At 36.9% G+C, this 27524-nt stretch overlaps 3 protein-coding genes across 15 annotated transcripts in view; 2 read left to right on the top strand and 1 right to left on the bottom strand.

Moving 5' to 3' along the window:
• LOC137495843 (serine/threonine-protein kinase pim-3-like) overlaps window positions 1-13998 on the top strand; it is a 44717-nt gene extending 30719 nt beyond the window's left edge. The window contains exon 8 of the mRNA XM_073954021.1: window positions 11886-13998. Within this exon, the coding sequence (XP_073810122.1) occupies window positions 11886-11998 (113 nt within the window). The 3' untranslated portion in view covers window positions 11999-13998. The remainder of the gene's footprint in view (window positions 1-11885) is intronic.
• zgc:162999 overlaps window positions 1-16737 on the bottom strand; it is a 42038-nt gene extending 25301 nt beyond the window's left edge. For 9 of the 13 annotated variants that reach the window (XR_012407146.1, XR_012407152.1, XR_012407149.1 and 6 more), the window contains 6 exon segments: window positions 16680-16737; window positions 5044-5204; window positions 4735-4758; window positions 4566-4598; window positions 2966-3082; window positions 2743-2874 (listed from right to left, as the gene is read on the bottom strand). Coding sequence is in view for 6 of the 13 variants with exons in the window: in XM_073952418.1 (XP_073808519.1) it covers window positions 2743-2874; window positions 2966-3082; window positions 4566-4598; window positions 4735-4758; window positions 5044-5118 (381 nt within the window). In the remaining 7 variants the exon portion in view is untranslated. 13 annotated transcript variants of the gene reach the window in all.
• slc19a1 (solute carrier family 19 member 1) overlaps window positions 11886-27524 on the top strand; it is a 50810-nt gene continuing 35171 nt past the window's right edge. The window contains exon 1 of the mRNA XM_073954019.1: window positions 11886-12010. The gene's annotated coding sequence lies outside the window, so the exon portion shown is untranslated. The remainder of the gene's footprint in view (window positions 12011-27524) is intronic.

The raw sequence follows: 27524 nt of genomic DNA on the forward strand, positions 1-27524 counted from the left end.
GGGTGGCGCCGGCAGGGCAAGGCGTCTGGGTGGCGCCGGCAGGGCAAGGCGTCTGGGTGGCGCCGGCAGGGCAAGGCGTCTGGGTGGCGCCGGCAGGGCAAGGCGTCTGGGTGGCGCCGGCAGGGCAAGGCGTCTGGGTGGCGCCGGCAGGGCAAGGCGTCTGGGTGGCGCCGGCAGGGCAAGGCGTCTGGGTGGCGCCGGCAGGGCAAGGAGCCGGGCTGGTGCCGGCAGGGCAAGGAGCCGGGCTGGTGCCGGCAGGGCTAGACGTCTGGGTGGTGCCGGCAGGGCAAGGAGCCGGGCTGAAGCCGGCAGGACAAGACGTCTGGATGGCGCCGGCAGGGCAAGGAGCCGGACTGGGACCGGCACTGAGCTGCGCTCTGGGGCTGGAGCCGACACTGGAGGGCGCTCTGGGGCTGGAGCCGACACTGGAGGGCGCTCTGGGGCTGGAGCCGACACTGGAGGGCGCTCTGGGGCTGGAGCCGACACTGGAGGGCGCTCTGGGGCTGGAGCCGACACTGGAGGGCGCTCTGGGGCTGGAGCCGACACTGGAGGGCGCTCTGGGGCTGGAGCCGACACTGGAGGGCGCTCTGGGGCTGGAGCCGACACTGGAGGGCGCTCTGGGGCTGGAGCCGACACTGGAGGGCGCTCTGGGGCTGGAGCCGACACTGGAGGGCGCTCTGGGGCTGGAGCCGACACTGGAGGGCGCTCTGGGGCTGGAGCCGACACTGGAGGGCGCTCTGGGGCTGGAGCCGACACTGGAGGGCGCTCTGGGGCTGGAGCCGACACTGGAGGGCGCTCTGGGGCTGGAGCCGACACTGGAGGGCGCTCTGGGGCTGGAGCCGACACTGGAGGGCGCTCTGGGGCTGGAGCCGACACTGGAGGGCGCTCAGGGGCTGGAGCCGACACTGGAGGGCGCTCAGGGGCTGGAGCCGACACTGGAGGGCGCTCAGGGGCTGGAGCCGACACTGGAGGGCGCTCAGGGGCTGGAGCCGACACTGGAGGGCGCTCAGGGGCTGGAGCCGACACTGGAGGGCGCTCAGGGGCTGGAGCCGACACTGGAGGGCGCTCAGGGGCTGGAGCCGACACTGGAGGGCGCTCAGGGGCTGGAGCAGACACTGGAGGGCGCTCAGGGGCTGGAGCCAGTATGGTGGAGGAGCCCTTTCTCCTCCTACGCTTCCTTATTTTTGGTGGCGGGAAGCTGGCCACCTCTTCAGACACTGCTGGGCACTCCACTACCTCTGACAGTGTTGCAGTGTCTGTTTCGGGCACCTCGAGGGATGTTGCTGCCGCCAGGGTGGTTGCTGGATGGGCTGCAGTGGGTTCAGTCACCTCTAGGTGGGTGACAGGTGAGGAGGGCCCGTTCTTCCTCCTCCGTCTCCGTTGGTGGGTCATCGGAGGACTGGGGATTTGGCAGTCTGTGAGCGGGTTTGGCGGTGGGCCAAGGGGAGGCAGGCCACCGTCTCCCTGGCTGTGGTACAAATAGCTCACAAACTGCCAGAATGACAGTATCCCCAGCATCCCCATCTCCCAGGCCTGAAGGGGGCTGTTGAGTCCAGCATTGAAAGCCTCCTTCAGTGCTGTGGTGGTAAACTCAAGCCCCTCTGCTGCGTAGACAAACTGGTAGGCAAACTCCTTGACTGAAGATTCCCCTTGATGAAGACCAAAGAGTTTGCCCAAACGTTCCTTCTGCTGGCATGCAGAGGGACGTGAACTGGGAGATGGGAAAAGGAAGATACCCATATTTCTGCTGAGTCCTCTGTTATGGCGAGTTCGTACTGTCACGGTCGTGGTGGGGAAAAGGAGCGAGGACTCAAGTGCAAAGAAACAATGGGTATTTATTAATAATAAAATAAAAATAAAAAGCAAAACAAAACTACCCCGAGGGGGAAAACATTAACAAAACTCACAAACTTGGCTCAACAAGAACAAGAACAAGGCAAGACTGGATCAGGAACACGGGGAGTGTAGACAACGAACTCGCAAAGGACTGAAAACATGAGGGGGATTATAAAGCAAAAAAAGTACATTGACACACAGGTGAACACAATTAACTAATAATAGGTTGACAAGGAGGGTGGGACTAGACAATAGACGGGAGAGCGCATGACACAGAGAGACAATACAAGCCATGCGCTCACATAACACAACACTGAAGCACACGACAAAAGCACGTGACCAATGTAAACACCGAGCCATGTGCTTTGACAAAAGACGCAAGACACGAGCACACGACGAATGAAAACACTCACCATGCGCTCACATATGCAGCATGCATGCTTCATCCCAGCGCCGACCAAAACCGAAACCAACAAGACTGAGACGCTGGGAATGAAACACCATGCTGCTGACAGACGAAAACACAAACACGAGTACAAGAGCGCACGCGTCTGAGGGACGCAGAGCGCGCGCGCGGCCGCGTCAAGCAGAAGCGCGCACACTCTGCGTACACCCACGACGGCGCGCGCGCACACAGAGACAGAAACAGGACCGGACATGGGTAGTGTCAGAGCTCTGCCACCAAAACAAGAATTTACAAAGACCAGAGTGGCAGAACCCTGACAAGATTGCTGGAAACTGCTATTTTAGTATCCAGTGTGTGGTTTGATCTTAGTGACTTTGGAGTTCTCTTCACTACTCACAAAATCTGTTCTGAAAGCAAAATGGGATGGACTCGGTGCTAGCAAGGTGTACATAATAAAAGTGGCATGTATGTGGCTCATTAAGAAGTTTAAAGTAACATACCTCTCTCATCTCTTTGATCTTGGAGCCGCCCTTTCCGATTAAAGAGCCACACTGACTGGCGGGCACCACCAAACGCAAGGTCACTGGAGGCTTACTAGTAGCCTGGCTATTGCTCATAGAGTTAATGATATCCTGTGCAGAGCCAAAACATTAGTTACAATTACAGATACAGTTTTTATTGACTTATGTTTATTAGTGTATAACATTATTATTATTGTCATACTTCTTCAAACTTGTATGCGATCATGGCGAAGGCCTTGAATATGGCATCTGTGGGTCCTGTGATGGTAACTATTCTCTCAGGACAGTTTCCCTCTGAAATATTAATGCGTGCGCTACTCTGTAGAAGCAGTTTATGTTTATTAATAACCATGTGAGTAATCAACCTTGCAATTGATAAGATTATAAAGTGAAGAGTTCAGATAAAAAGCCTTAAAGTGCTGTTTGAGTTTTTTGTTTAATTTTTTTTATTGTGCAGGCCCGTAGCTAGGGGGGTTTGGGTGGTTCGAAAGACCCACTCCTCACTGACAAAGGTCTAGAATTTGTCCCATACATGAGTTAATTTGACTGCTATGCCATCATAAATAGTGAAAATAACCGAAAATCGAAAACCCATCAAATTAAAATTAAATTTGAATATTATTGTTGTTATCTATGAATTTTTTAATGTACTTTTTTTACAAGAGAGGCTAGAAAAAATATTGTTATTATCATTTTTATTATTATTATTCAAATGGCCAAATTCTAACTAAGCAAAGTTAAATGTGATGGCCAATGTGTTATTTATAATTTGCATAAATAAATAAATAAATAAATAAATAAATAAATGACAATAGGCTTGTTTTTCATTTAAAACAGATTCTTTTGATCATATATAATGTAATAATTTTGTATTTTAAAATTTTTATTTTTTCATATTTCTTCATTCTAAATCCGAGAAATATTTTTGGTATATCAAAAAGTGTGCTTGTGATGACTATCCGACGAACTAATAATAAAAATTGCTAAAATTAGTGCTTAAAACGTATTTAAATCTCTTAATTAAATAGAAAATGAGGTGTAAAACTGCAAAAAGTTCCTTCTTTTTGAGACAAAAGAACCACCCTTTTCACCAGGCTGGCTACAGGCCTGTTATTTTATAATAGTTATAACAATAGTTATTGTAACGTAAGTACAATAGTTAGGTATTATGTAGTAGGTATATTATTAGGTATAAATTTTTGTTATATTTCAAAGAATAAAGATAAAAAAGGAAAGAAAAGAACAACCACTTACTTCCCACCCCACCCAAGGGACTAAAACTTTCCATACTGATTGTATAGTCAACACTGCATGATAATTTAGGTTAGGTTACAGAATCAAGATAGAGATGAGAAGACCAAATTTTCTCAAAGTTGTTTAATTTATTTACTCGCAGGAATCAACATTTTCTCTTTGAAATTCTTTCAAAATTAACATTTTTTTGTAGGTTAAAGTATTTCACGTTTACAGTAAAGTTCTTTTTGTTGCCTTTAAAGTAAAACAACTGAACATAAGCATAGTAGGTTATGAAAATGCTCAGATGGCACTTAAGATGTTTTGCATTTGAACTCTTCAATTATTTTCTTGTTTTAAGGTGCCCCTGTTACGGTGTAACTATTTATTTAGCTATTTAATACTATTTAATTACATGCACTAATATAGTTAGGGTCAGGATGAGGGTAAGGTCTAATGTTAGTTACTTGCAATTATGCATAATTAGTTGTAATTACTATAGTAAGTGAGTGGAACTTGTAACAAGGACACCTTAAAACAAAAGTGTTACGGATTATATGACTACTTACTTCTTCACGCATTTTCTTCACAGTTTCCCCTTTCTGAAAAGAATAATTGATTAATACATTTTTTATAAACGATTGTATAAATCGGCATTTTTACTAAAAGCATGTTTTTGTTTAAAAATGTTTTTAAAAGTGATGGCTTTGTTGGATGAATAGATGTATGTATTTTTACCTTTCCAATAATGCTGCCAACCTCCTGCAAGATTAAAAAATATTGTGTAGTTACTGTAATTTCAAGTTTAAAATTTACTCATTGTACTGCTGCTAAAACAGAAGTTTAAACATGTCAAAGAAAGTGCTATAAAACTGCTCTTGTGATCAGATTGTTATTTTACTGGACATTTTTGTCTTCCTGCAAAACGTAATATGTTTAAACTCTGTTCTTTATGATTAGTGTAATTATGGTGTACCATACACACTACATTCTGTAATAAAAAATGTTAGATTAGGCTTTTTTTGTTTGTTTGTTTGATTGTTTTACCTTGCCATGCATGAGAAGCCTGATTGTCAGGGTGACGTTGAGCCCTCCTTCAGACTGCACTTTGCTAAGCTCCATGGTGAGGATTTAGGTCTGGGTGAACTAGTTAGGATCTCACAGGAGCAGTTAAGGAATGTAGGGGCTGGTGGTTGCCACACAGTCACCTACAATTCAAGAGAAAAATAAACCTTAAATGCTCATTGTCATATTTCATCTCAAAATAAAAGAACAATAATATATTGCACTGTAAAAAAATAAAACACTATATCTACTCTATAAAATAATTTACTCTATAAAATTGAGGTAACAGATTACAAACAATACTGATTAAATTCAACAAATATGCATTGAGTAACAATTAACTAAATTAGCTTATTTAAAATTAGTCATTTAAAATGAGTAACCGCAAACAGTAATTAGTATATTTTAAGCAAAAATATTGATTTAATTGAACAGAAAAACCAACACAATAGCTGTGTCTCATTTCAGAGGCTGAATGCTTCGAAGTCCACACAGGCTGACCCGAACATTTTAAAATGAGACGATCTACCCTATACAGAGTACAGATCTCGTCACCAAGCAACTATAACAGCTGCTGTTAATAAGCAGTAATTAAATTTGTATTTTTAAAACTTATTTTAAACGATCTGAAGGCAAAACAAGGTTTATAAAAGCTGGAAATATATTTCTTTTGATCCATACATGTACACATAAACATGTAAACTGTTCACAAAAATCACTCTTTAGTAACATGTCATACTTTTTGTTTATTTAACAGGTGTTTACATAGTCTCGTAAGATAAACTTAATTCATACATTTAAACCAGAGTTTTCTTTTTAAAGGGTGCTGCCGTTATCAGAGTGCAATGAATCTTGGGACATTCGAGTCTGCGAAGGATCCACCGGATGTATCCTTCATTACCTAGGAAACGAAGGACGCATTTTGAGGCTGCATTTGAAGGAGCTTTCAATTTTTTTTTTAAATAAGACAGCCTTCATTGTGGAGCGTTCACGCAGAAATGAGACACAGCCACAGTTAATAAAAACTACTCAATGTTTTTATTTTGTTTTAACACAAAATTTGTGGAGCCTGTTCATCAACTCTAAAAATAATACACTGGGAAGACAGAGAAACAAGAGGTTCCATGATGAAAAAAAGTGGCATCTGCATGTGTCGTGTACAGAGGATAACTTGACGAATTAGAGCTGATTTGCTATATAGAGGATTTTTTTTATATGTGGTAGCATGCCATGTAATCTGATGTTCAAATGGTGATACAATATTTAATTATTTCTATAACCAACATGTTTTATAATATTTCAGGAAACATAATGTATTGGTATCTGAAAGTCAACAGCCACATTTTACTGTTGCATGAAATCAGACACAAACTAATTTTGGTTGAACAAAAAAAAGCTTTATAACTTAAGAGTTTTTGTCTTTCTAGACCAGGAGTGTCCAAACTCGGTCCTGGAGGGCCCGTGTCCTGCATATTTTAGTTCCAACCCCGGTTAAACACACCTGAACCAGCTAGTCAAGCTCTTTCTGCTAGAAACTTCCAGGCAGGGATGTTAATGGAAGTTGGAGGTAAACTGTGCTGGACACCGGCCCTCCAGGAGCGAGTTTGGACACCCCTGTTCTAGACTATTAAAAATACAGTTTCTTTTGAAAGAGAAGTCAAAAGTGAGTTAAGTGAGTTTTTTAAGCTAAATCAAGCTTAATAGTTTGCCAGTAAGGTAAGAAAAATAATCTTGTGTTTAGTTTCAAATATTGTACTTACCCAATTGACTGATTATTGAGCTTATTGTAAGAAAAAAAAAACATTTTAATTACTTATTTATGAAAACAAAACAATATTCTTACTTGTCTAGAAAATGCTTCTTGATTTAAGACTTTAGATATTTGGACAACAGAAAAGCATTTACAGTAATGTTATGTTAATAAATGTTAAATGTTAGAAACCTGTAGGGGAGAGCGGGGCACAAAGTAACACTTTTTGGTTTTGGTCAAATAATGAACAAAGTATTAAGGTTAAACAAACCATTTTTTTCACCAATAACACACAAGCCTCTCTTACAAATGAGCACTAAAATTATGATCGCCGGACCTAGGGTTTTTGTGCAGTATTGCCAAAAGTGCCAGGAGTATAAATGTTACTATTTATCCCACCTGCGGGGCAAGTTGTAACAAACAGGGGGCTAGTTGTAACACATGCTTACAAAGGCAGATGTCACTCAGTTAATTTAATTTCTGTTTACTTTAAATAGTAGCTATATTTCCACAGTAATTGGCTCATTTCTTTTTTATTCTACATAGCACATTGTGTTTATTTATTTGTTTATTGGACAAACACATTTTAATCTATTTGCATTATTATCCATTATTATGCAATGCATTTACTATCCTACTTTTACAGATTTTTTTTAATAAAAAATATTGACTATAATAAAAAATACTTTTATGCTGCAAAAATGGTTTCTACTGTGTTCCTCATCCAAATTTCGCCCAACCTTTTAAATAATTTTTTGCATTTTGGTGAAAACCACAGAAGCATGCCATGGTTAACCCTGAGCAAATACCTTAAAACTCTGTTACATTTACCCCTGCGTTACTTTGTGCCCAGCATTTCCCTAACCATTGACTTCAATAACAGGAAAAACAAATACTATGAAAGTCAATGTTTACAGGTTTTCAGCATACTGTATTTTCAAAATTCAGAAAAAAAGAAACTCAAACAGGTTTGTGAAGTGAATAAGGAGTAAAAGATGAAAATTAAAATTTTAAAACTGTCCCAGCATCCATACTGAAATCTTTACTGTTTTGGGACAAGAAAATCAGCATGTCCACTTTAGGTTTCAGAGATGTGTTTTTACATGTATCCACATTTGTTAATGTGTCCGTGCGGTAATGACAGCCACACAGATATACTATTACTGTATATTAAATCATCATACCTTTAGTAAAAAAACATTTGCGCATATCTTGATCATTTCAATATATTACATAAAAATATTTTTTTATGTTTTAATTGCTTTTAAATGCCAGTCTGTAAACAGCTTTTATTAAAATATGACTTTCCCCTGCTTCCTAGGTTGTTTATGAAAGCCTGTAGACTGATTTTTAAGCAAAGTACTCACTCGTTATTATTGGGAAAATCAAAAGGATGTGACATTTACTTAGGCTCTTGAGAGCTCGCCTCGCTCTTAGCATCTTCAAATGAAACATTCTTTTTTTTTTTTTACATCCAGGATAATACAAAAGCAGCCATTCTATGTGATGTCATGTAAATGTGTCATGCCTAAGAACAACCATCATCATTTTTATGACCTCATCTGTTAATATGATGCTGGTGAATTGTTTGTACATATCCACATGACTATGATCACAGGTTTCTCACCGATGGTATTTTTTTGTTTATTTATTTGTTGGACAGTGTCAGGACGTTCATTAATGGCACAATTCATTCATTCATTTTCTTGTCGTCTTAGTCCCTTTATTAATCCGGGGTCACCACAGCGGAATGAACCGCCAACTGCACATTTTTTACGCAGCGGATGCCCTTCCAGCCGCAACCCATCTCTAAACCGAGGATCGAACCAGCGACCTTCTTGCTGTGAGGCGACAGCACTACCTACTGCGCCACTGCGTCGCCTTAATGGCACAATATCTAAGATTTTTTTTTAATTAAAATATCCAAAAAACACTGGAACAGTGTTATTTATATTCTTGACATACGTGCTTACATTAGCGTTGAGCGCTGTCGCCTCACAATAAGAAGGTCGCTGGTTTGAGCCCGGGGCGGCTCGGTCAGTTGGCAATTCTGTGTGGAGTTTGCACGTTCTCCTCGTGTTCGCATGGGTTTTCTCAGGTGCTCCGGTTTCCCCCCACAAGTCCAAAGACATGTGCTAAAGGTGAATTGGGTAAGCTAAACTGTCCATAGTGTATGTGTGTAAATGAGAGTGTATGGGTGTTTCCCAGTGTTGGGTTGCAGCTGGAAGGGCATCCGCTGCGTATAACAAATGCTGGAGAAGTTGGCGGTTCTTCCGTTGTAGCAACCCCTGATTAATAAAGCGACTAAGCTGAAAAGAAAATGACAGATTGAATGAATGTGCTTACATTATCCCAAAGGTTTTAAAGAATGTTCAAATCCAGCCACATAAGCTAGTTTTAATATACACTATATGCAATGTTGTTGAGTAACGATATTTCTTACCATGTGATTGCTATTTTTGCAGTTTTGAAATCGTTGCATATTAAAATAAACAGATAAAATATATTTTTTCAGATCTAATTAATTCTTTTTTTTTTAGAAACTTTACTTATTGAACACAAGTGGATAGCATTCATTATATACAAATGTCCAATTTCTGCTTTTTTTCCTTTTGAAAACTTTTGTAAATATTTAAGCCCGACACCCCTTGCCCTTCCCACCCATACATACACATAGCCACATTTCTTGTAAAATATATAACAGAAGACAGTAATAGAGTAATACAAACAATAAAATAATAACAGTAAAACAAAAAGAACAATAATAGAACAATTTAAGATAAATATATAAATAATTTCAAATAAATAAATAAAATAAAGTAGATATATTAGCTATTTACATCAACAATAATGTGCTACATACTTCTTAAGTTTTATGGTTTTAGTTGTGCTGAGGTTGAACCAATGCGTCTAGTTTAGGGCATAACAGTTCTGGAAAAAATAATAGATTAAAAAATAATATTAATAATATTGATAATTCCGACCATAAATAGATTTCTTAAATAATCACTTCCAGAGGTGTTAAATCATCAAAATAGTTTAGTAGTGGCCTCCAATGAGTATAAAACTTGTGAGACGAGCCTCTGAGAGAGAACTTAATCTTCTCCAATTTCAGAAGACTTAAGATGTCCTGTAACCAGATTTTGATTGAGAACGGTTAGTGCGATTTCCACATTAAAAGAATTCTTTTGCGAGCAACAAGGGAGGAAAAGGCAATGACATTATTTTGAACGTTTGTGACATGAAAATCATCTAGGCGTTTTCCAAAAATAGCGATGTGAGGGTTTGGGTTTAAATTAATGTACAATATATCTGAGATAAAAATAACCACCAGAATTCAGACAATTTGTGGCACGACATGAGATCTAATTAGTTCTAATTCAGACTAAAAACTGTGTTAAGGTACAAACATTTAGGACTCTATTTTAACGATCTAGTCGCAAAGTCTAAAGCGCATGGCGCAAAAGCTAACAGAGTTGTGCTTATTTTCTTAATGAGTTATGGGTGTGTTTTGGGCATAACGTGTATTAAAACAATCAGACTCTCATCTCCCATTTCCTTTAAGTGTCAGTTGTGTTGCACCAAGGCAAATTTGCTATTTACAAGACGGACTTTGTAAGTGGAAAAACTGAATGCTTCAATATTGAGAAAACAGTTAAACAGACCATCTGCAGCGTGAGGATAAAGAATGAGCCTCCTCCATTCGGCCTCTTTACTTTTTTTACTCCTTCATTTTTGTGGCTAAATAAATGGTGTTGTACGCACTCCACTGAAGACATCCATCAGCCGACATAATTTCATTAGTTTTTTTTTATTATTATTATTTCTAAATTCAGTTCTAATTTTCAGCTAACGAATAAATGAAACATAATAATGAAGTGTGGTCAAAAAGTTATATCCAAACACACGTCCTGTTCTTATCCTCTATATGATGATGCCTACATCTCCAAAACCCGACAGGTGGACAAATCTAAAATTGTTTTTATGAAAACTAAATATAAATATGCATATAATAAATAATACTGATAATAATAATGACATTATAAAATATTATAATTGTCATGAATAAACTGAATTAAAGCCCCCCTGAGATGTGACATGGAGGCAGTGATTTTTATATTTATGTTGAAAATATAATTTTTTTGTAACAGTTTAATTCCTTAATTCTTTTGATTTGCAAAGATATTTGTTTGATGCTATACGTTCTGTGTGTTTTAAGCAATGTGTAAGCGTTTGGACCTGCATAGGCGCATAACTAATGCGCTCTGTGCTGGAATTCAATGGCACGGCCTATTTTAGTTTCTCAAAATAGCAATGCGCCAACAATGTGCATTAACACATCTCCTTTTTAGGCCAGGAACACCAATGAGTTCACACTTGTGACACCCCACACTCTCAATTTTCCAGTTTGGTTTAATAAAAAACAGGGTGACATTTTTAAAAATTGCTTTAATATGTTGGGCGTTTTATTAGACTACTCAAAATAGCATTATAATAGAACCCTAAAATGTATTGAGTATGATAAAACAGCTCTGCGTCTCCTTCACATCATAGTAAAAGCCTTACTGCTTCCATAGCCTTGCTCATTTTTGATCAGCAATTCAGGTCTCATTTTGCTTTGATGGCTTGCAGCCTTACTCTGCTTCAGATTACCATGATATTAGCATTTGAGTACTTTAGCTTATACACATATATGATTTCAGCATGAATCCTGTAGGACGTAATAAAGATGCCAACATAGTCATGGCGTCATCAAAAATATACCTTTGTTTGTTGTGAATATACCCTCTAGTGGCGAAAATGACATCTGTACCTTTAATAGTATGTCATTCCAAATGTATTCCCAACTTCTTTTAAAAAAAAGAACAAAAACAAAAATAAATGCAATACCAAGTGAGCAAAGCCATTGAAACACACCAAATCACTATCACTTCGCATCACTTATACTTCCCAATAGTAAGTTGCAGTTCATGTAAACGTCACTTGTGTGGTTAATAACAAGCTTTTCCTGAATTCTACATATAGCCCCTTCAAGTCTATTGCACATCTCATAATTATTCTCTGTCCACCATAGACCAACAGATCGAGGCAGCGGGGGACAGACAGAGATGGATGAGATCTACAGCCAGATGTCCTCCAATCTCCCACAGGATGCCAGATTACGTAAAGACTTTAATCCAGATTTAGCAACATCCAGAGGTTGGTGTCCAGTCCCTCTTAACAGCAAAAATAATCTACAGAAATCCACTCCGATCAGTGCCAAGCCTAGAAGTGGATGGCAAATAGATAAACCTCTTGGGTTATATAAAAAAAGAAGAGTCGTTGCATGTCATATAGTCATAAGACAATTCGCATCTTGATGAATTCAGATCCTAAAAGCTCAAGACTGATGAACAGGACATGCATTTTTGAAGTAGGGAAAAATGTTAACACTGTGGGATCAGCCATTAATCATAGGGGAGGATTATAAACAACACACTCCCATGAGGGCCAATCAGGCCAAAACAGATGGCAATATTTTGTGCAAAAGGAATAAGGCCTGATTGTGGAATACTTTTGTGTCCATAATGCCTCTGAGAAAAAGAGTCCTACTAAAATGAGTTTTTGCATTCTTTTGTCTAATTAGAATGTCTAATATGCAGAAAACAAAGTGGCCACATATGGCACCGTTTGAGGCATGTTTGCTTCAAATGAACACATTTTCATCACTTCCACAAATAAACACACACGCACCCACTGATAAAATATCTGTACGTTAGTAAACAGATGTTAAAGAGAGACAACATCCTTCTTTTCTTTTTTTAACAAGTGAATAATTAGCACTAGTAAATATACAGCACTGTTTAGTCTGAGGTGGTGCTTAAGGGTGCTAAATTCTATTAAAAGAATGTAAGAACTCCCTTAGTGGACTGAATTTCAACTATCACACAAACAGAATCCAGTATCTGGCTTTCATTCTAAAAACCATTTGATTTCTGGTCTCATTTTGCACATTGGGAATATAGCAGAATTTGTTTTACTGCCCACCCTTTCCATATAATTGCTCAAATGCAAAAGCTGACTCTACATCAGTAAATGCTAAAAATGCACCATCTGTATGTGCATAGAAAACCTATTGATTTATGGAATTTGTTTTGGATGGGTTAGGATTAAAATAATCAGTCAAAATAATACAAATAAAAGCAGTGTTAAAACAAACCAACAAACCGAGAATTTCTTAATTTATTCATTCATTTTCCTTCTGTTAGTTCCTTATTTATCAGGGAGTTGCCACAGTGGAATAAACCGCCAACTTATCTAGCATATGTTTTACGCAGCGGATACCCTTCCAGCCGCAACCCAGCACTGGGAAACACCCATACACTCTCACAATTACACTCATACACTATGGTCAATTTAGTTTGTCCAATTCACCTATAGCATGTCGTTGGACTGTGGGGAAATCCTGAGCACCAGGAAGAAGCCCACATGAACACGGGGAAGACATGCAAACTCCACACAAAAACGCCAACTGACCCAGTTGGGACTTAAACCAGCGTCCTTTTTGCTTTGAGGCGACACTGCTAGCCACCGTGCCAACCAAAGAATTGCTCGTGTCATGATATTATAAATGGGTTTTAAGTTTAAAGTATACTTCAAATACTCTGCACTGCACATAATGCCAATTTCTCCATTGGAACATTATGCATGTATTTCACCACGAGATTTTTGGGAGCACGCATTCAAGGAATTCAGAGCTGTCACATAAGTTGTTTTTCTTGTTCGAGAGCATTTGTGAGTGAGATTTGCTCAACACTGTTTAAGACAAACATACAATGGCATTTCTGTACCTCTTTTTTTCCCTTTCAAAAAAGCACAGAGAACCTGGATGAGGATGAATCGTTATTAGGCATGGGTCGGTATAAGATTCTGACGATATGATAACCTTGGATAAAAATTTCACGCTTTCATGCTATTGTGATTACTGCTTTAAAATATATTCTTTTTAAATGTCTGGGTAAAAAACAAAAAACAAAAAAATTCCCCTATACATACATATTTCCCTAAACTATACATAGTATTTTTAAAAATATTTATAATATTTTGAAGCAAGTAAACATGTCAGGCTGAATCATTGACTTCCGCTTAAAAATGAATTTAAAATGACATCTCTGTAGATTTGTTTTTGCTGAAGATACTGTTGTCCTAAAAAAAGTAAATAAAAAATCTTATACATATTTTAGGAATGGTATAGTAGAACATTTTGGCGGGTTTAAAACCTTGACTTTTCCAAACTGTGGTATACCTTGGAAATGACTATCGTCCCATACCTAGATCTGTCATCAAATTAAGAGTGCTCTTTCTCTAGAAGTTGTAATCCCATTACTGCTTCTATCTGTCTTAGTTATCAGCTTCTTTCTATACAGACTTGATCATCACTAATATTAGTTAGTTAGTTATATCCAGACCAAAAGTTAAATGCGACCACAAACTCAGTCATAAGGGTCATTTGTTGTAAATTGAGATTTACATATTATGAACACTGAATATTAATAAGTCAGCTTTCTGATGATATATCGTTTGTTGGAATATGACAATATTTGGAATGAATACAACTAATTGCTAAGTTTAAAAACCAATGAGAAATTAAGTTTCGATATATTTACTAAATATCTTCATTGATATTGATCTTTACTTAATATTTCAATTAGTTTTGGTATTAAAGAAAAATATATAATGGTTTTGTGGTCCAGGGTCTCCACAAATCGATATTGTGGCTTTTTTAAAACACCGTTTTGCTATTTATCCTTTACTTTGCATTCTTTGTTCAGAAAAATCGTGCACAGTATGACTCTTTTTTTAAATAAATACCATTGTAAATCTGTTAGGTCCTTACAGTTACAGTAAAAAACAGCGGCACAGTGGGTAACTGTGGCCTACACATTAGAGCACCCCATTAATTTCAGAAGCAGCATCAGTGATTTTGGCCTCTGTGCAGCTTTGTAAGAGCAGCAGTGCTCATGACATCTGATTGGAAAAGTGGGTCAAGCTTTCTACTAAAGAGCTTCTGGCCTCTTCCTCTGTAGCGGCTATCAAATTAAGCACGCTTTGTGCATGGCTGAGCAATGCTCAGAAAAAGCTCTCCACATTTCCATTGCGCGTCTCTGCACGCCACTCAGTGTACAAAAATGTATTGTAGAAGCAGGACATCCCTTTCTGCACTGCGACTAAGGTTTTAGTTCCAATAAACAATGACGTCTCTTATTTAAACCTACTGAGGCATGAAGTGCATTAAATATAAGGAGGTATTACCGATGAAAAAAGATCAAGAGACCATATGTGAACTTGTTTGTATACATTGTCCTTGTTTTTTTCTCTCTCTCTCTTTAGGCTATTTTTTGTTTATCTTACAACATGCTTTAAGTATTATGGTGATTAGAGATTACTGGGTGAAATTAATTAAAAATATGCATTTATAGGGTTAGGATTAGGGTTTGGTTAGATTTACTGCATATTTATTACAGGCACAATTAGATGCATTAAATACTAAGATTATTTTGGCAAGTACATATGATACTGTAAAACACAATGTTAAGTTTTTTTTTATCATATTACTGTCATCTAGTTAAATTTGTTCTGTCTATTTTGGGTATAGATGTTATTTATAGATATTATTATTATTATTAATTTTAAGTTTATTGAACTTTGCAGAAAGAATCTAAAGTGTATTGTGATCATATGCAGATAAACTCAAACAAAAGACAACAAAGGAAAGAATTTCTAATTTCACCCAAACACCATCTCTGTAAAGCAGCCATATACCTTCTAAATTGTAAAATAATGATAACATTAAAAAGTTTGCAGTTTCTAAAACTGTCCTAGCACAAATATTACAATATAAAAACCTAACTATTATAAAAGCTAAACTAAGCTAAGCTAAACTCCAATTAAAAAACCAACAATCAACATTTGTCATTTCTATGCAGTGAAACACTATGAAAACTTGGAATAGTAACCAAAGATAACCGACTTCTTTTTAGCATTAACATATTTATCAGACTTTTTATATTGGCAAAGTTTTGAATATGGGTAGACAATCAAAAATAATTTGGGAATACTTATTATAAACAAAAGAGCATAAATTAATATCATTATTTTATAATCACGGTAATCAGGATAATGCCTGTACGCTTCCTTTTGTTCTCATTTTTTCAGTTCCAATCAAAGTCAATTCCGGCACAGTGCCACTTCAACTATCTGTCACATTCAAAGGCAGTGTCGATTTCCATAGACAAGTCTTGTGGTAATTACTCAATAATTGAATTATTGTACGTAAGCTTAGTTAAATATAAACAATGTTGTGCAGACAGTGGCAATAAAGAAATAAAGGGCATCTAATTGACCAGTTCTCCTAAGCGATAGCACACGTTCCTCCAACGTGCATTGTTCTTTTGTATTTGTTTAATTAGGTGTAATGACTCATTTAGGAATGTCCTCGAAAATCAAGTCAGACCATTTCCGAACAATGTCCAGCCAGGTTCAAACTATAGTTATAGCGATTCATGAATTAATGATAAGTTTGACCTATGATCGGCCTAGAAAACAAAACTAGTTCCACAGCAGATACATTAAATGTGTTTTAAGCCAACATCTGGATCATTTTGTAAGGCTGTTAACAGTGGGATTTGCCAAAATCATAACATCAAGATTAATAGGTTTGTTTTCAATCAAAATGAATGCAAATAAGAAAGATCATTAAAAAGGAAACATGTCCATTTTTTTTTGTTCTTTCAAAATACATTTTTGATTTCATAAAATAATGAATATTCAAAACAACACAACCAACATCTGAAAACATTAAAAATGGAAGGTTGGAAAGAGGCTTTACCTTTTGGTGCTACTGGAAACAGATGGCCACCACTTTCGATGTTTGCGAAAAGATTAATAAAAACAGAACGACAGGCAAAGGGAAAATTATTTTTCCCCTATCCTCTTGGTTAACTCAGATTGAAAGGTGGCATCCAATTGGCTGGAAGACGAAGTCATGTGAACACAATGTCACAACACGTGACTTTCTGGCGAAACAGAATGACGGCAAAACGCAGATGGACTGGAGTGATTTTAGGGTTCGGATCTTCGGACAGTGTTGTGAAGTGCTGAAAGCAGGTCAGGAGTCCATGGGTACAGGGGCACATGGGTTTCCCCTCCTGCGAGATATCCTGATCTGTCCAATGAGACACCCTGGTCATTCAGCAAAAACAATTGGATGGCTCTCATCTGTGTCACCCGGATTTTTTACCCTGAGGGTGTCCCGGTTATGACGATAGATATTTACTCCTACAATGAGTAACATAAGTAAATCTCTTAATCCCCCTCTGCCTCACGTCACCAAACAAAGCAGCAACATTTCAAACACATATCTACAAACTTAAAGTAATAATAATCACTACACTGAGGAATACTGACAGAGCATTTATATCTTTGCAGGACACAGGTGTGAGCTATGGTGTTTGGTTGTGCTTTAAATGTTATAATGCTGTCACCCAAATACTCTAGTATACTTTCAATTCTATGTTCCAGATAGCCCAGAATGGCAATGAGCTTTAGCTTTCTCTTCTGTGGATTAAGTGACCCAGAGCAAATCCATGGCGATGCTGGGACAGTTGTGGAGGGATTAAGCTTCAGTCATTACGATTGAACACTCCGTTCAGACAGTCACTGTACATTTATTCTCCATTCTTATACTTAAATGGGACATTTGAAGGGGTTTACATGAAAGCAAATTAGAGAAATAATAAGCTTTTCTTCTACTTTAGGCTAAGTAAAACTCTTTTCAACCAAAAATGGAAACTGTTTTCTAGATTGTGGGTCTTTGTGTACTGTTTTGGGGGCCTGAAGATGCAAACTGTTAAAAAAAAAGAAAAGATTTACACTTGGAATTTTGGTGTACACCCAGGGCTCTTTGACGTCAAAATTCAACTCATTTAGACATTGAATGCATATCCGCCAAACATGAGTCTGGCTGAAAAGGGGTGGCCTGGGGCAGTGGTTCCCAACCTAGATTTATGAGGGCTACTCTACTTTGTTTCTCACTCTAGTTTGAAGGCTACTGGGAATAAAGAAAGTACAGATTTTCAGATTAATATTAAAGTTATAGTAATCATTAATAGCTTATTCCCCACACTTGAAAAAAGAAAAAACAATTAAAAATTCTGACACAAAGTTAACAACAGTCTCACAGAGGCACAGCATGCAGCGTATCTTATTTTATTTTAAATATGAATCAAATTTTCATTTATACTGTTTTTTTCAGACCATAGACTGAGCTTTAGGCATTTCAACAAATGCATATTTTAGCATATTGTGCATAAAAATTGTGATTTATTACTATTTTAATCTTTAGCTTTACTTTCATAAAAGTCTTGTCTGCTATTTCTATTTTAGGGCATGAGAGGTTGTTAGATTTTTGTATTATTAACTACATTAAAAAATTAGGAACCAATGGTTTGGAGAGTACTGTTCGCATGAACTGTGTAGAATGATTCACTTCACAATCACACCACATCACAAAAATGAGCTGATATAATCACAAATTAATTGGCTAAAGAGTGGAATTATGCATTTACTTGGATTTAAGCAGAGTGTATGTATATTTATTTCTGCTCAACTTCAGCAGAAAACGACTCTCTTCTTGTTCATTTGAACCTTTACATTACATCCATGATAAACAGATGTGTGTTACTCAGTATTGACACTAAAAATGATACTACATTTTCAAAGTAATTTTCTCCTCCTGCGTTGTCATTACCTAGCAACAGCAGTCAGCGTGATGATGCAAACGTATTGGGTGCAGAACCAAAAAACGGTGTGGGGTTTACCTTGGGGGGAGGAGGGGTTAACCAAATTTGGGTAAGAACCAAGCTTTAGCGATCAAACCCAATGTGAAAGCACATTAAGTGCAAGCTTGTGTGAAAACTGTGACTTCGTTCACATCCCAAAATCCCTTGTCTTTGATACCATGTGTTTATTCTGCCACTGCTGAGCTTTTCACATTTGCCACATCTTTCTTATTGGCATTGCAAGCGTTTTCCATTTCAACATTGTGATTAGTTTAAGACAAACTAACAAGCATTGTATAAAATCAAATGAAGTAATTATTAACTGTCTATAGGCATTTGTTGGTAATTTTGCAACAGCAACTCTGTGTCTGTGTGTAGATGAACGAACGTGTGCGACAAGCTAACTGCTGACTTGGCAATCAAAATACTGTATATTTAGTGTTTCCTATATTCATGTGAACATTGTGATTGTTTTGATAACTGATGACTGTACATAAAACTTGCAAAGTGTAAAATAAAAATTTTTCCATTTCTAAGTCTCATAAACATAATCATGCTTCATCATTATATATGATTCAAAGCAAGTCGCTATAATTTGTTGTTCTTTAGCCTCCTTCTACCAACACTTTACATTTCCGTTTGTCCTTCTTCCCTTCCATTAGTTTTGCTTGTTTTTTTAGTTAACATGAGCAAACAATGAAAAGTATTTTATATTTCATATCTTAAATATTCGTATTTTATATATATTAATATTTGAAATTTCATATTGCTATTAGTTTTTTTTCATTCCATTAGTTGTGTTTGTTTTATTAGTTAACATGAACAATGAAAAATAAAAAAAAAATAATTATTTTTTGTCATATCCTTGGTTAGTGATCATTTAAAATTTTGCTTTAAAAATACTTCATATTTTAATCATTTTAATGGACCTGAGGTAACATACAAAGGACATCATCATTTTGGTAACACTTTACATAAGGTCTCATTAGATAGTGTATTCGTTATCATAAAGTATATCATCATACTTTTACAGGTTTTATTAAACACAAATTATTAATTGTTAAATAATCCAACTGTTTATATAATCGAAAAATGACTTTTGCTGCTTGTTGAAACAATTATTACTTATTTAAGTTCAATCCACTTAAACTTAGAAAACTGATTAAGTTAACAATCAATTTGTGTTGGGACCACACAGGCCCGGATTGGCTAATCGGGAGGACCGGGAGAATTCCCGGTGGGCAGGTCCGTTTTTTTTGGCCGCGAGGGCCGGTATCCCTAACTCCAGAATCTGTTGCTCTCAGCAGTCACACTTTTAAAATTTATTTATTTACTTATTTACACAGCATTTTTATTCATTATTTTACCGTAGCTTTACTCTTTTTATCTATTTTCTCGCAGCCTGCAGGTCAATGATAATATAATTTAGATGAGTCAATATTCAAAGAATTTCTGTTGTGGTTCAATTATTATTATTATTTTTTTCATTTTTATTGTTAAGACATATAATACTGTTAGGGTTGTTGAACATTTGAAGTTCTAAAGCAGCTGTTTTCTTAAAAAAAGACGTGATAGTGTCATTAGAAATTGATTTGGAAACGACCTTATTTTAATATAGTCAGTCGTGAACTGAGGTGGGCCGGTCTGAGGCTTGAAACTCCAGGGCTGAATAGGAGTCCCACACCGGCCCTGGGACCACATAAAGGATTTGTGTTAGCTGTAGCATTTTCTACACTGTAATTTGTTTACATTAGTTCGCAGCATATAAACTGGTAAGAGATACTTTTACTTTTGATAAAAAAAACAAAACAAAAAAAAACAAGTCAGAGATTTGAACGAACTAAGATTAGAAATATTGTTCATTCTTGTATGGCTATAGTAATAAATAGTACTTGTTCTCACTCAGTAAATGTACTATCATTTTTTGCGAGGACACCTTAAAATAAAGTCTTTCCTAAACTAAATCTTATTTAAAAGTTACCATGAATTGCATTAAATAATGTTGAAGTTACATTAACACATGTGAGCTAATGGAATTTTACTGTAAGGTAACACCAGAACATTGACACTTTAGCTTCCTTGGTTGCATTTCATTTACTTAATATACTGAATGTATACCCAAAGGAAGTACTGGTTACATAGTAAAAAGTATATGAGGTTAGATTTAGGGGTATGTTATATAGCGCTACACTTTTTCCATGTTACAGCCTTATGCCAAAATGAATTAAATTCATTTATTTCCTCAAAATTCTACACACAATACCCCATAATAACAATGTGAAAAAAGATTTATTTGAAATTGTTGCAAATTAATTAAAAATAAAAAACCTAAAAAATCACATTATATTAAATACAAATTAAGTGTGTAATGTTTAGTAGAGTTTTAAAAACTTGATTTGCCAAACTGGTTTGTTGGGACCATAATGTAGGATGATACACAGCTTACTGTCTATTGAATTGCCCCTGGGAAGATTACACAAATAGAGCATTAAATGTGCTCCACATTGAAACAGGCAATGCAGTGAAACTCCAGATTGTTGTGGAGAGAGCCACAAGACTGGCCAATCATAGAAACTAAAGTGTATTTTTTTCTGCAAATTGTCTCACAATCACTCTTCTAGAGCAATGATTCTCAAGCCTTTGTTCCTGAAACCACCCCTCCCCCACCACAAAAAAGAAAAATGGATCCTTCCCCACCCCAGTTGATATTCAATATAACCACAGATGCAGTTAAACCATTCTTATTGTTTTATGTTACCAAACAAAACTAAAAAAAAAAACATTTTTGCTGCTTTTTCAAACTAATAATTTAAAATGATCTAAATCAATTTTGAGTTTTTAGGGACAACAACCAAACTGTTTATGTTCAATTCACTTACATTTATATAAAACAATTAAGTTAACAATATAAAGGAATTATGTGAAACCCAGCTGGTTATTTTTACAGTGAATTATTTTTCTTTACGTACTTTTAATTTCAGTTTCAATGCAATTCTCTTATATTCGTTCTTCTTGCATAGTTTTGCTCTTTCTTATATTGTGTTTAAGGGGCTTGGTTTTGAGAACACCTCCACTTTGAACACATTTATTAATTTTACACTGGATTGCTTTTTGTAATATCTGGCAACCTGCATCTAGAGCTTTAGCAAAGAGCACATGTTTTGTAAAGCAGAAAGCTCATAAGAGGGCGAAAGGTACAAAGTTAGTTTTTTAAAATAAAAAAGTAGTTCTACAGACCTTTTCACAGCACTTTTATTAGATTTTAGAACTCTGGAGACCAATACTGCAGAGCTTTTCACATTTGCCACATCTTCCTCATTTGCACTGAAAGCAAGAAAGCGTGTATTGTAAAACTGAGACTGGTCTAGGTGATAAAAAAGCTGATAACGCGTGTGTAAAATAAAATTAAATATATATATATATATTAACTGCTATCAGTGAATGATTATTTGCAGCATTCCTAGAAATGTATTATGCAAAAATCACCTTTATCACATTTAATACAATTATGTGGCAACCGTTTGGGAATATAGCCAGCCTCTAATGATAATTAATAGACCCAAAAATGAAAATTTACTCAACATTTACTGTTCCATATCTTTATGAGTTTCCTTTTTCTGTTGAACATAAAAATATATTTTGAAGAATAGTAGAAAAAAACATTGCTACAGGTTTCCAATATTTTTCAAAGTAACTTCATTTGTGTTCAACAGAAAAAAATTATTCAAACAGGTTTGTGAGAAGTGAAGGGTGAGTAAATGATGACAATTTTTAGTTACTGGTGAACGATCCCTCTAATAAATTGATTTGATGAAGTTACAACCAACAGATTCTCTAAGGAGGCCGTCAAAATGAACTGTAACCACAGGAGGTTGCAAATTTCATGAGTGCATGACATGTCAGTATTGGACCTCTGTATCATACCCAGTACTGCCCCCCAGCAAGGACAACAGCTTCTATTCAGTCATTGACAGGCCCAGCTACATGCATCATTTCAGCAAGTTAATGGGCCTAGAGAGGCGTGAAGGACAGAGAAGTAAACTGTAAGCCAACTCAATACACAGAACAGGTCACTCTATAAAGTCCCCTAGAACAAAATACCGTATTGACTGTATTCACTAATTAGCAAAACTGCCTGTCTTCACTGATGAAATTACAATTGATAAACATTGACATTTAGAGACAAGTAGAAAGTCATAGCTATTCAAACACTGTTGTAAAGGAAATAACATGTTTTAGAGGTTCACCCCTCTCACCTGGGATCAGAAACTATGGTAGAGGCTGTTAATGTTCCTGATTGACAACTTAAAAAACAGCAATGCATACAATATTATTAAAATATAAAGGGTTAAGATCTGGTTTAGGGCTAGCAGTTTGTAATGCATGCATTTCTGCTGTTACTATATTGTAGGTACTCAGAAAATACTCAACTCCTTCTTTATTTAACAGTATAAACTGTCATATTTAAAATGCAAATGTCTAAGGCCTCTAAACGATCAACATTTTTTTTTCCGGGAGAGGCAGCTCACTTTATTTATGTACTCTACTACACTGTTTGAATTGTCCAGTGTGTTAATTTAACAATAATTCTGTAAATATCTAATCATTTTTTGCAAATAAATATCAATGACTTTGCTAAAAGTCATATTTATGCTCAGCTTGGCCTCTGAATAAAACTGAGATATTTCTTCTCCTTGAATATTGTTCTTCAGTATAATTGTATATGTGTCATAAAAGCACAATGTAAACATTATGACAATAAACAAAAAATAATTTATTAAATAAGTTATTATTTCATTTAAAAAAAGGTTTTGTCTAAAGTCTCAATTAACTATTTCATAAGAGTAAGACAAAAAGTCAATAAGACCATAAGGTTGCATTTAAAGGACACCTATAGTGAAAATCATCTTTTGTAAGCTGTTTGGACAGAACTGTGTGTATAGTGTGTCCACAGTCATATTGGGGTGATACAAACAAAATAAGTCTCTTTTTTATTTACTGACGTTAAAATAGGATCCAAATTCCTTCCATTTTGAGGCCGACTGCGATGTGACGTAGGAGTGCGGTTTCCCTGACCACCGAATTGATTGACAGCCGCGTTTTAACATGTATCCATAGTAATGCTTATAATCATATCAACAAGATAGGAAATGTATATTACATGGATATTAACGTATCCTGACAAATTTGCTAAGCAAAAACATTCATTTTCTTTTTGGCTCAGTCCCTTTATTAATCTGGGGTCGCCACAGTTTCTGTGTGGAGTTTGCATGTTCTCCCCATGTTCGTGTGGGTTTTCCCCAGGTGCTCCGATTTTCCCCACAGTCCAAAGACATGCGGTCCACGTGAATTGGGTAGGATAAATTGTCTGTAGTGTATAAGTGTGAATGAGTGTGTATGGATGTTTCCCAGAGAGAGGCTGCGGCTGGAAGGGCATCCACTGCATAAAACATGTGCTGCATAAGTTGGCGGTTCATTCCGCTGTGGCGACCCTGGATTAATAAAGACACTAAGCTGAAAAGAAAATGAATGAATGAATAATGAATAATCTGATAGGTGTTTTGAGCTGAAACTTTACAGACACATTCTAGAGACACAAAATACTAATCTTAAATCTTTAAAAAGGGGTGAAATAGGAGCCCTTCAAATAAGTTGTCATTAAATAATACTTTTTTCCTCTCCCTCTTCTCAGTACCTGCTTGTTTGTTTTAGCATTTAATAATAATAATTATGATTTTTTTTTGTAGATGTGATTTAAATTGTTAAAATTAGGGACATTAACAATCCTAATAACTGATGTAAGCAAATTAAGTCAAAGTCTGTCTGTCGGTATGTCAATCTATTTTTTACATTTAAACACCATATATAAGGAACTAAGGGTTAATGCACTATTGCACGAACACTGTTAAACCATGTGTCCATCTCAACTGCCAGAGGCCACAGTTCTTTTATTCCTTTAATAAAAGGCAACAGCCTAAGTCTGTTATTCACATAAGGCTTTTGTACTCTGACCTGAACCTTAATGCAACTGCACTGTATAAAATACATTACTTACAGCTGATGTCAAAGCAATACATAAATCCAGTTATTTACTCCAGTTTTTGCAGTTTCATCTGGGAAAAATTGAATTATTGGTTATTTGTAATCACATTTCACACTGCTTATATTACCTGGGGTTTACTACTAATCCTGGGTATTCGTTTAAAGAGATGAGTGCACCCAAAACTGAAAATTCTTTCATCATTTAGCTACTCACACTCCACTTGTCACAAATCCGATTGAGTTTTTTTTTTCTGTTGATACTGAATATTGCTAACCATCGACTTGAATAGTATTTTGTTTTCCTTCTATGGAAGTCAATGTTATCAGTACCAATCGTAAAGGTTTGAAATCACTTAAGAGTGAGTACATACTGAGTAATAGGGCTGAGCAATATATTGTTTGAGCATCGATATCGTAATGTCTATCTGTAATACTCACATCGCAGGATTAGATTATTTATTAAATATATATATAAATTAAATTAATATAAATTAATTAATTTATTTATTATTTATTTATTTATTATTTATACAAAGATGACCATGCAATTTTACATTTGATTGTTCAATTTCTATCCTTGAATACTGTTACACTCCTCAGAAAGCCATAAAGCACTGACTATATTAACTTTTTAGTATATATGCTCTTAAATAATTGTATTTTATGCTGATGCACTGCATAGAAAAAGACTTGATCACCCCAGTTGATCTAAATTAAATCATTTCAAATAGAGCTATTCAAATCTTCTGGTGAAATTATGCAACTTGCAATATGTACTGCAGCAAAACAACATGCAATCATGCAAGCTCTACTGGGTAACATTTCATTTTGAAAGGCGACTATCACTTTAACAGATGTTTCAAACTTTAATAAATGAAAATATTCTCGTTTCATATCTGTCACTGATCAAAATACAGAATACAGCATTTTTACACTGATTTTACAGTGTCTTGCCAGTACTTAAAAAAAACTTTAGACTTAATTGTCTGTTGCTAACTGTGCAGCATCAACAAGTAAACCATTTCACACTGAACACACACAGCACTGCAATGCAATGTGGTGTTACTCCAGAGCATGGTTTCTAAACACAGGGTAAAAAGCAATGCTAACACCCATTTTAAACTACAGGTGTCATTTTTTTTTTTACTCTGGGTTAAAAACAGTAGCCCCTTTCACATAGTGATACCGGTAAATATCCGGAAAATTTCCGGAACGACTTTACCGGTATATTAAAAAAAGCGCTGTTCACACAGCCGAGGACGTTACGGAAATTTTCCGGAAAAGAGCATTCACACATCCATTCCAAAATACCGGTAAATTCTGACATCATTCACCACAAATGAGCTTTAAACGGCTGCGCTTGTATTTGTAAACATTTGACTAAATTACAGACTCTGTGGATGATCAATATTGTGAACAACTTTCGCAGGATCACTTTCTCATGTCGAGATGTTCATAATATGTGCGTGTGCAGGCGCTCATAGGAGCACGCAAAGCTTGAAGGTAAACAAACAACGGCTTATCATAAGCATCTCATCGATGATTATTTACACAGTTGGCATTAAGAAGAACATATAAACATGATCTGACTAACTTCTAGCAGCTAAATGTGTCTGGAAAAATATTCAAAGGCTTTTATCCTCACAAACCGCGCGGAAGTAAATGCGTCTGACTGTTGTGATTGGCTAAAGCAGACGTCTCACGTCAGCACGTTCTAGACGTGCACGCGCTTATTACGGGAATCTTCCTTCTGCATTCACACAGCGCAGCATTCCGGCAAATTGCCGGTAATGTTACAACTTCTCTTTCCGGAAAATAGCCAGAACGAATTTACCGGTATTTTCAAAAAGGACCTGTTCACACATACAACCTTTCCGGAAAATTGCCAGCAATTTTCCGGAAAGGTCTGTATGTGTGAAAGGGGCTATAGTTTAGTAGGACCACAAACTGGTGTCAAAGTTACTTTAAATGGCACCTAGATTACCCATTTTTTCAGATTTAATATAAGTGTTTTGCGTCTCCAGATTAAGTCTGTAAAGTTTCAGCTCAAAACATCCATCAGATTTTTCTTTACACATTTTACAAGATTCTATTTTATACATTTTTGCACTAGGGGGCTGTTTTGTCATACTGCGCCTTTAAGGCTAGTCCTCCCCACCTACTGTTTCTACGTGTCTTTCTGCGTGCCTTAATCTCCTCCCTAAGCTGCGTCAGACATTAGACAGACTGAAAGGAAGATGATCTCATCTAGCGTTTGTGAGAAATACTACAGTAAGAACTTTACCAATGAGTATTTGTTGTGCAGTTGCATTGATGAGTCACACACAATGTTGTTACAAAGTTCACGCGCACACACACAGATACACACGCGCGCACGCACCGCAGCAGACACACACACAGACAGACAGAGCGCGTTTACCTTTGCACTCTTTTTGCACGTGAATGTTACAGGATACAGCTTAATCTTCACTGCTGTGTAGATATCTGTTATGTTAATGTATAAAATAACCCTGATTTAATGTCCACAAACCGGGATTGAAGTGTCTTCCTTTATAACTGTTCTGACAGGCGGCTGTGCTGATGACATAAAGCTGAAGTAAATCGCTGTAATTCATTACACACGTGCACTACATTTTTTCGTTTTAAACATGTGAAACTCACTCTTGATCACATTTGATGATGATTGATGATCCTAGTGAACTGAACAGACCTTTTATTCCCTCGGTTGCTTTGGGCACGTCTGGTCTTGTTGATATGATTATACACGTGACTAACGGGACATGGTAATACGCAGCTGTTAATCAATTCAGTGGGCGGGGGGACTGCGCTCCTACATCAAGTTGCGGTCGATC

The sequence above is a fragment of the Danio rerio genome, chromosome 6 (assembly GCF_049306965.1).
Source record: "Danio rerio strain Tuebingen ecotype United States chromosome 6, GRCz12tu, whole genome shotgun sequence".
Taxonomy (NCBI): domain Eukaryota; kingdom Metazoa; phylum Chordata; class Actinopteri; order Cypriniformes; family Danionidae; genus Danio; species Danio rerio.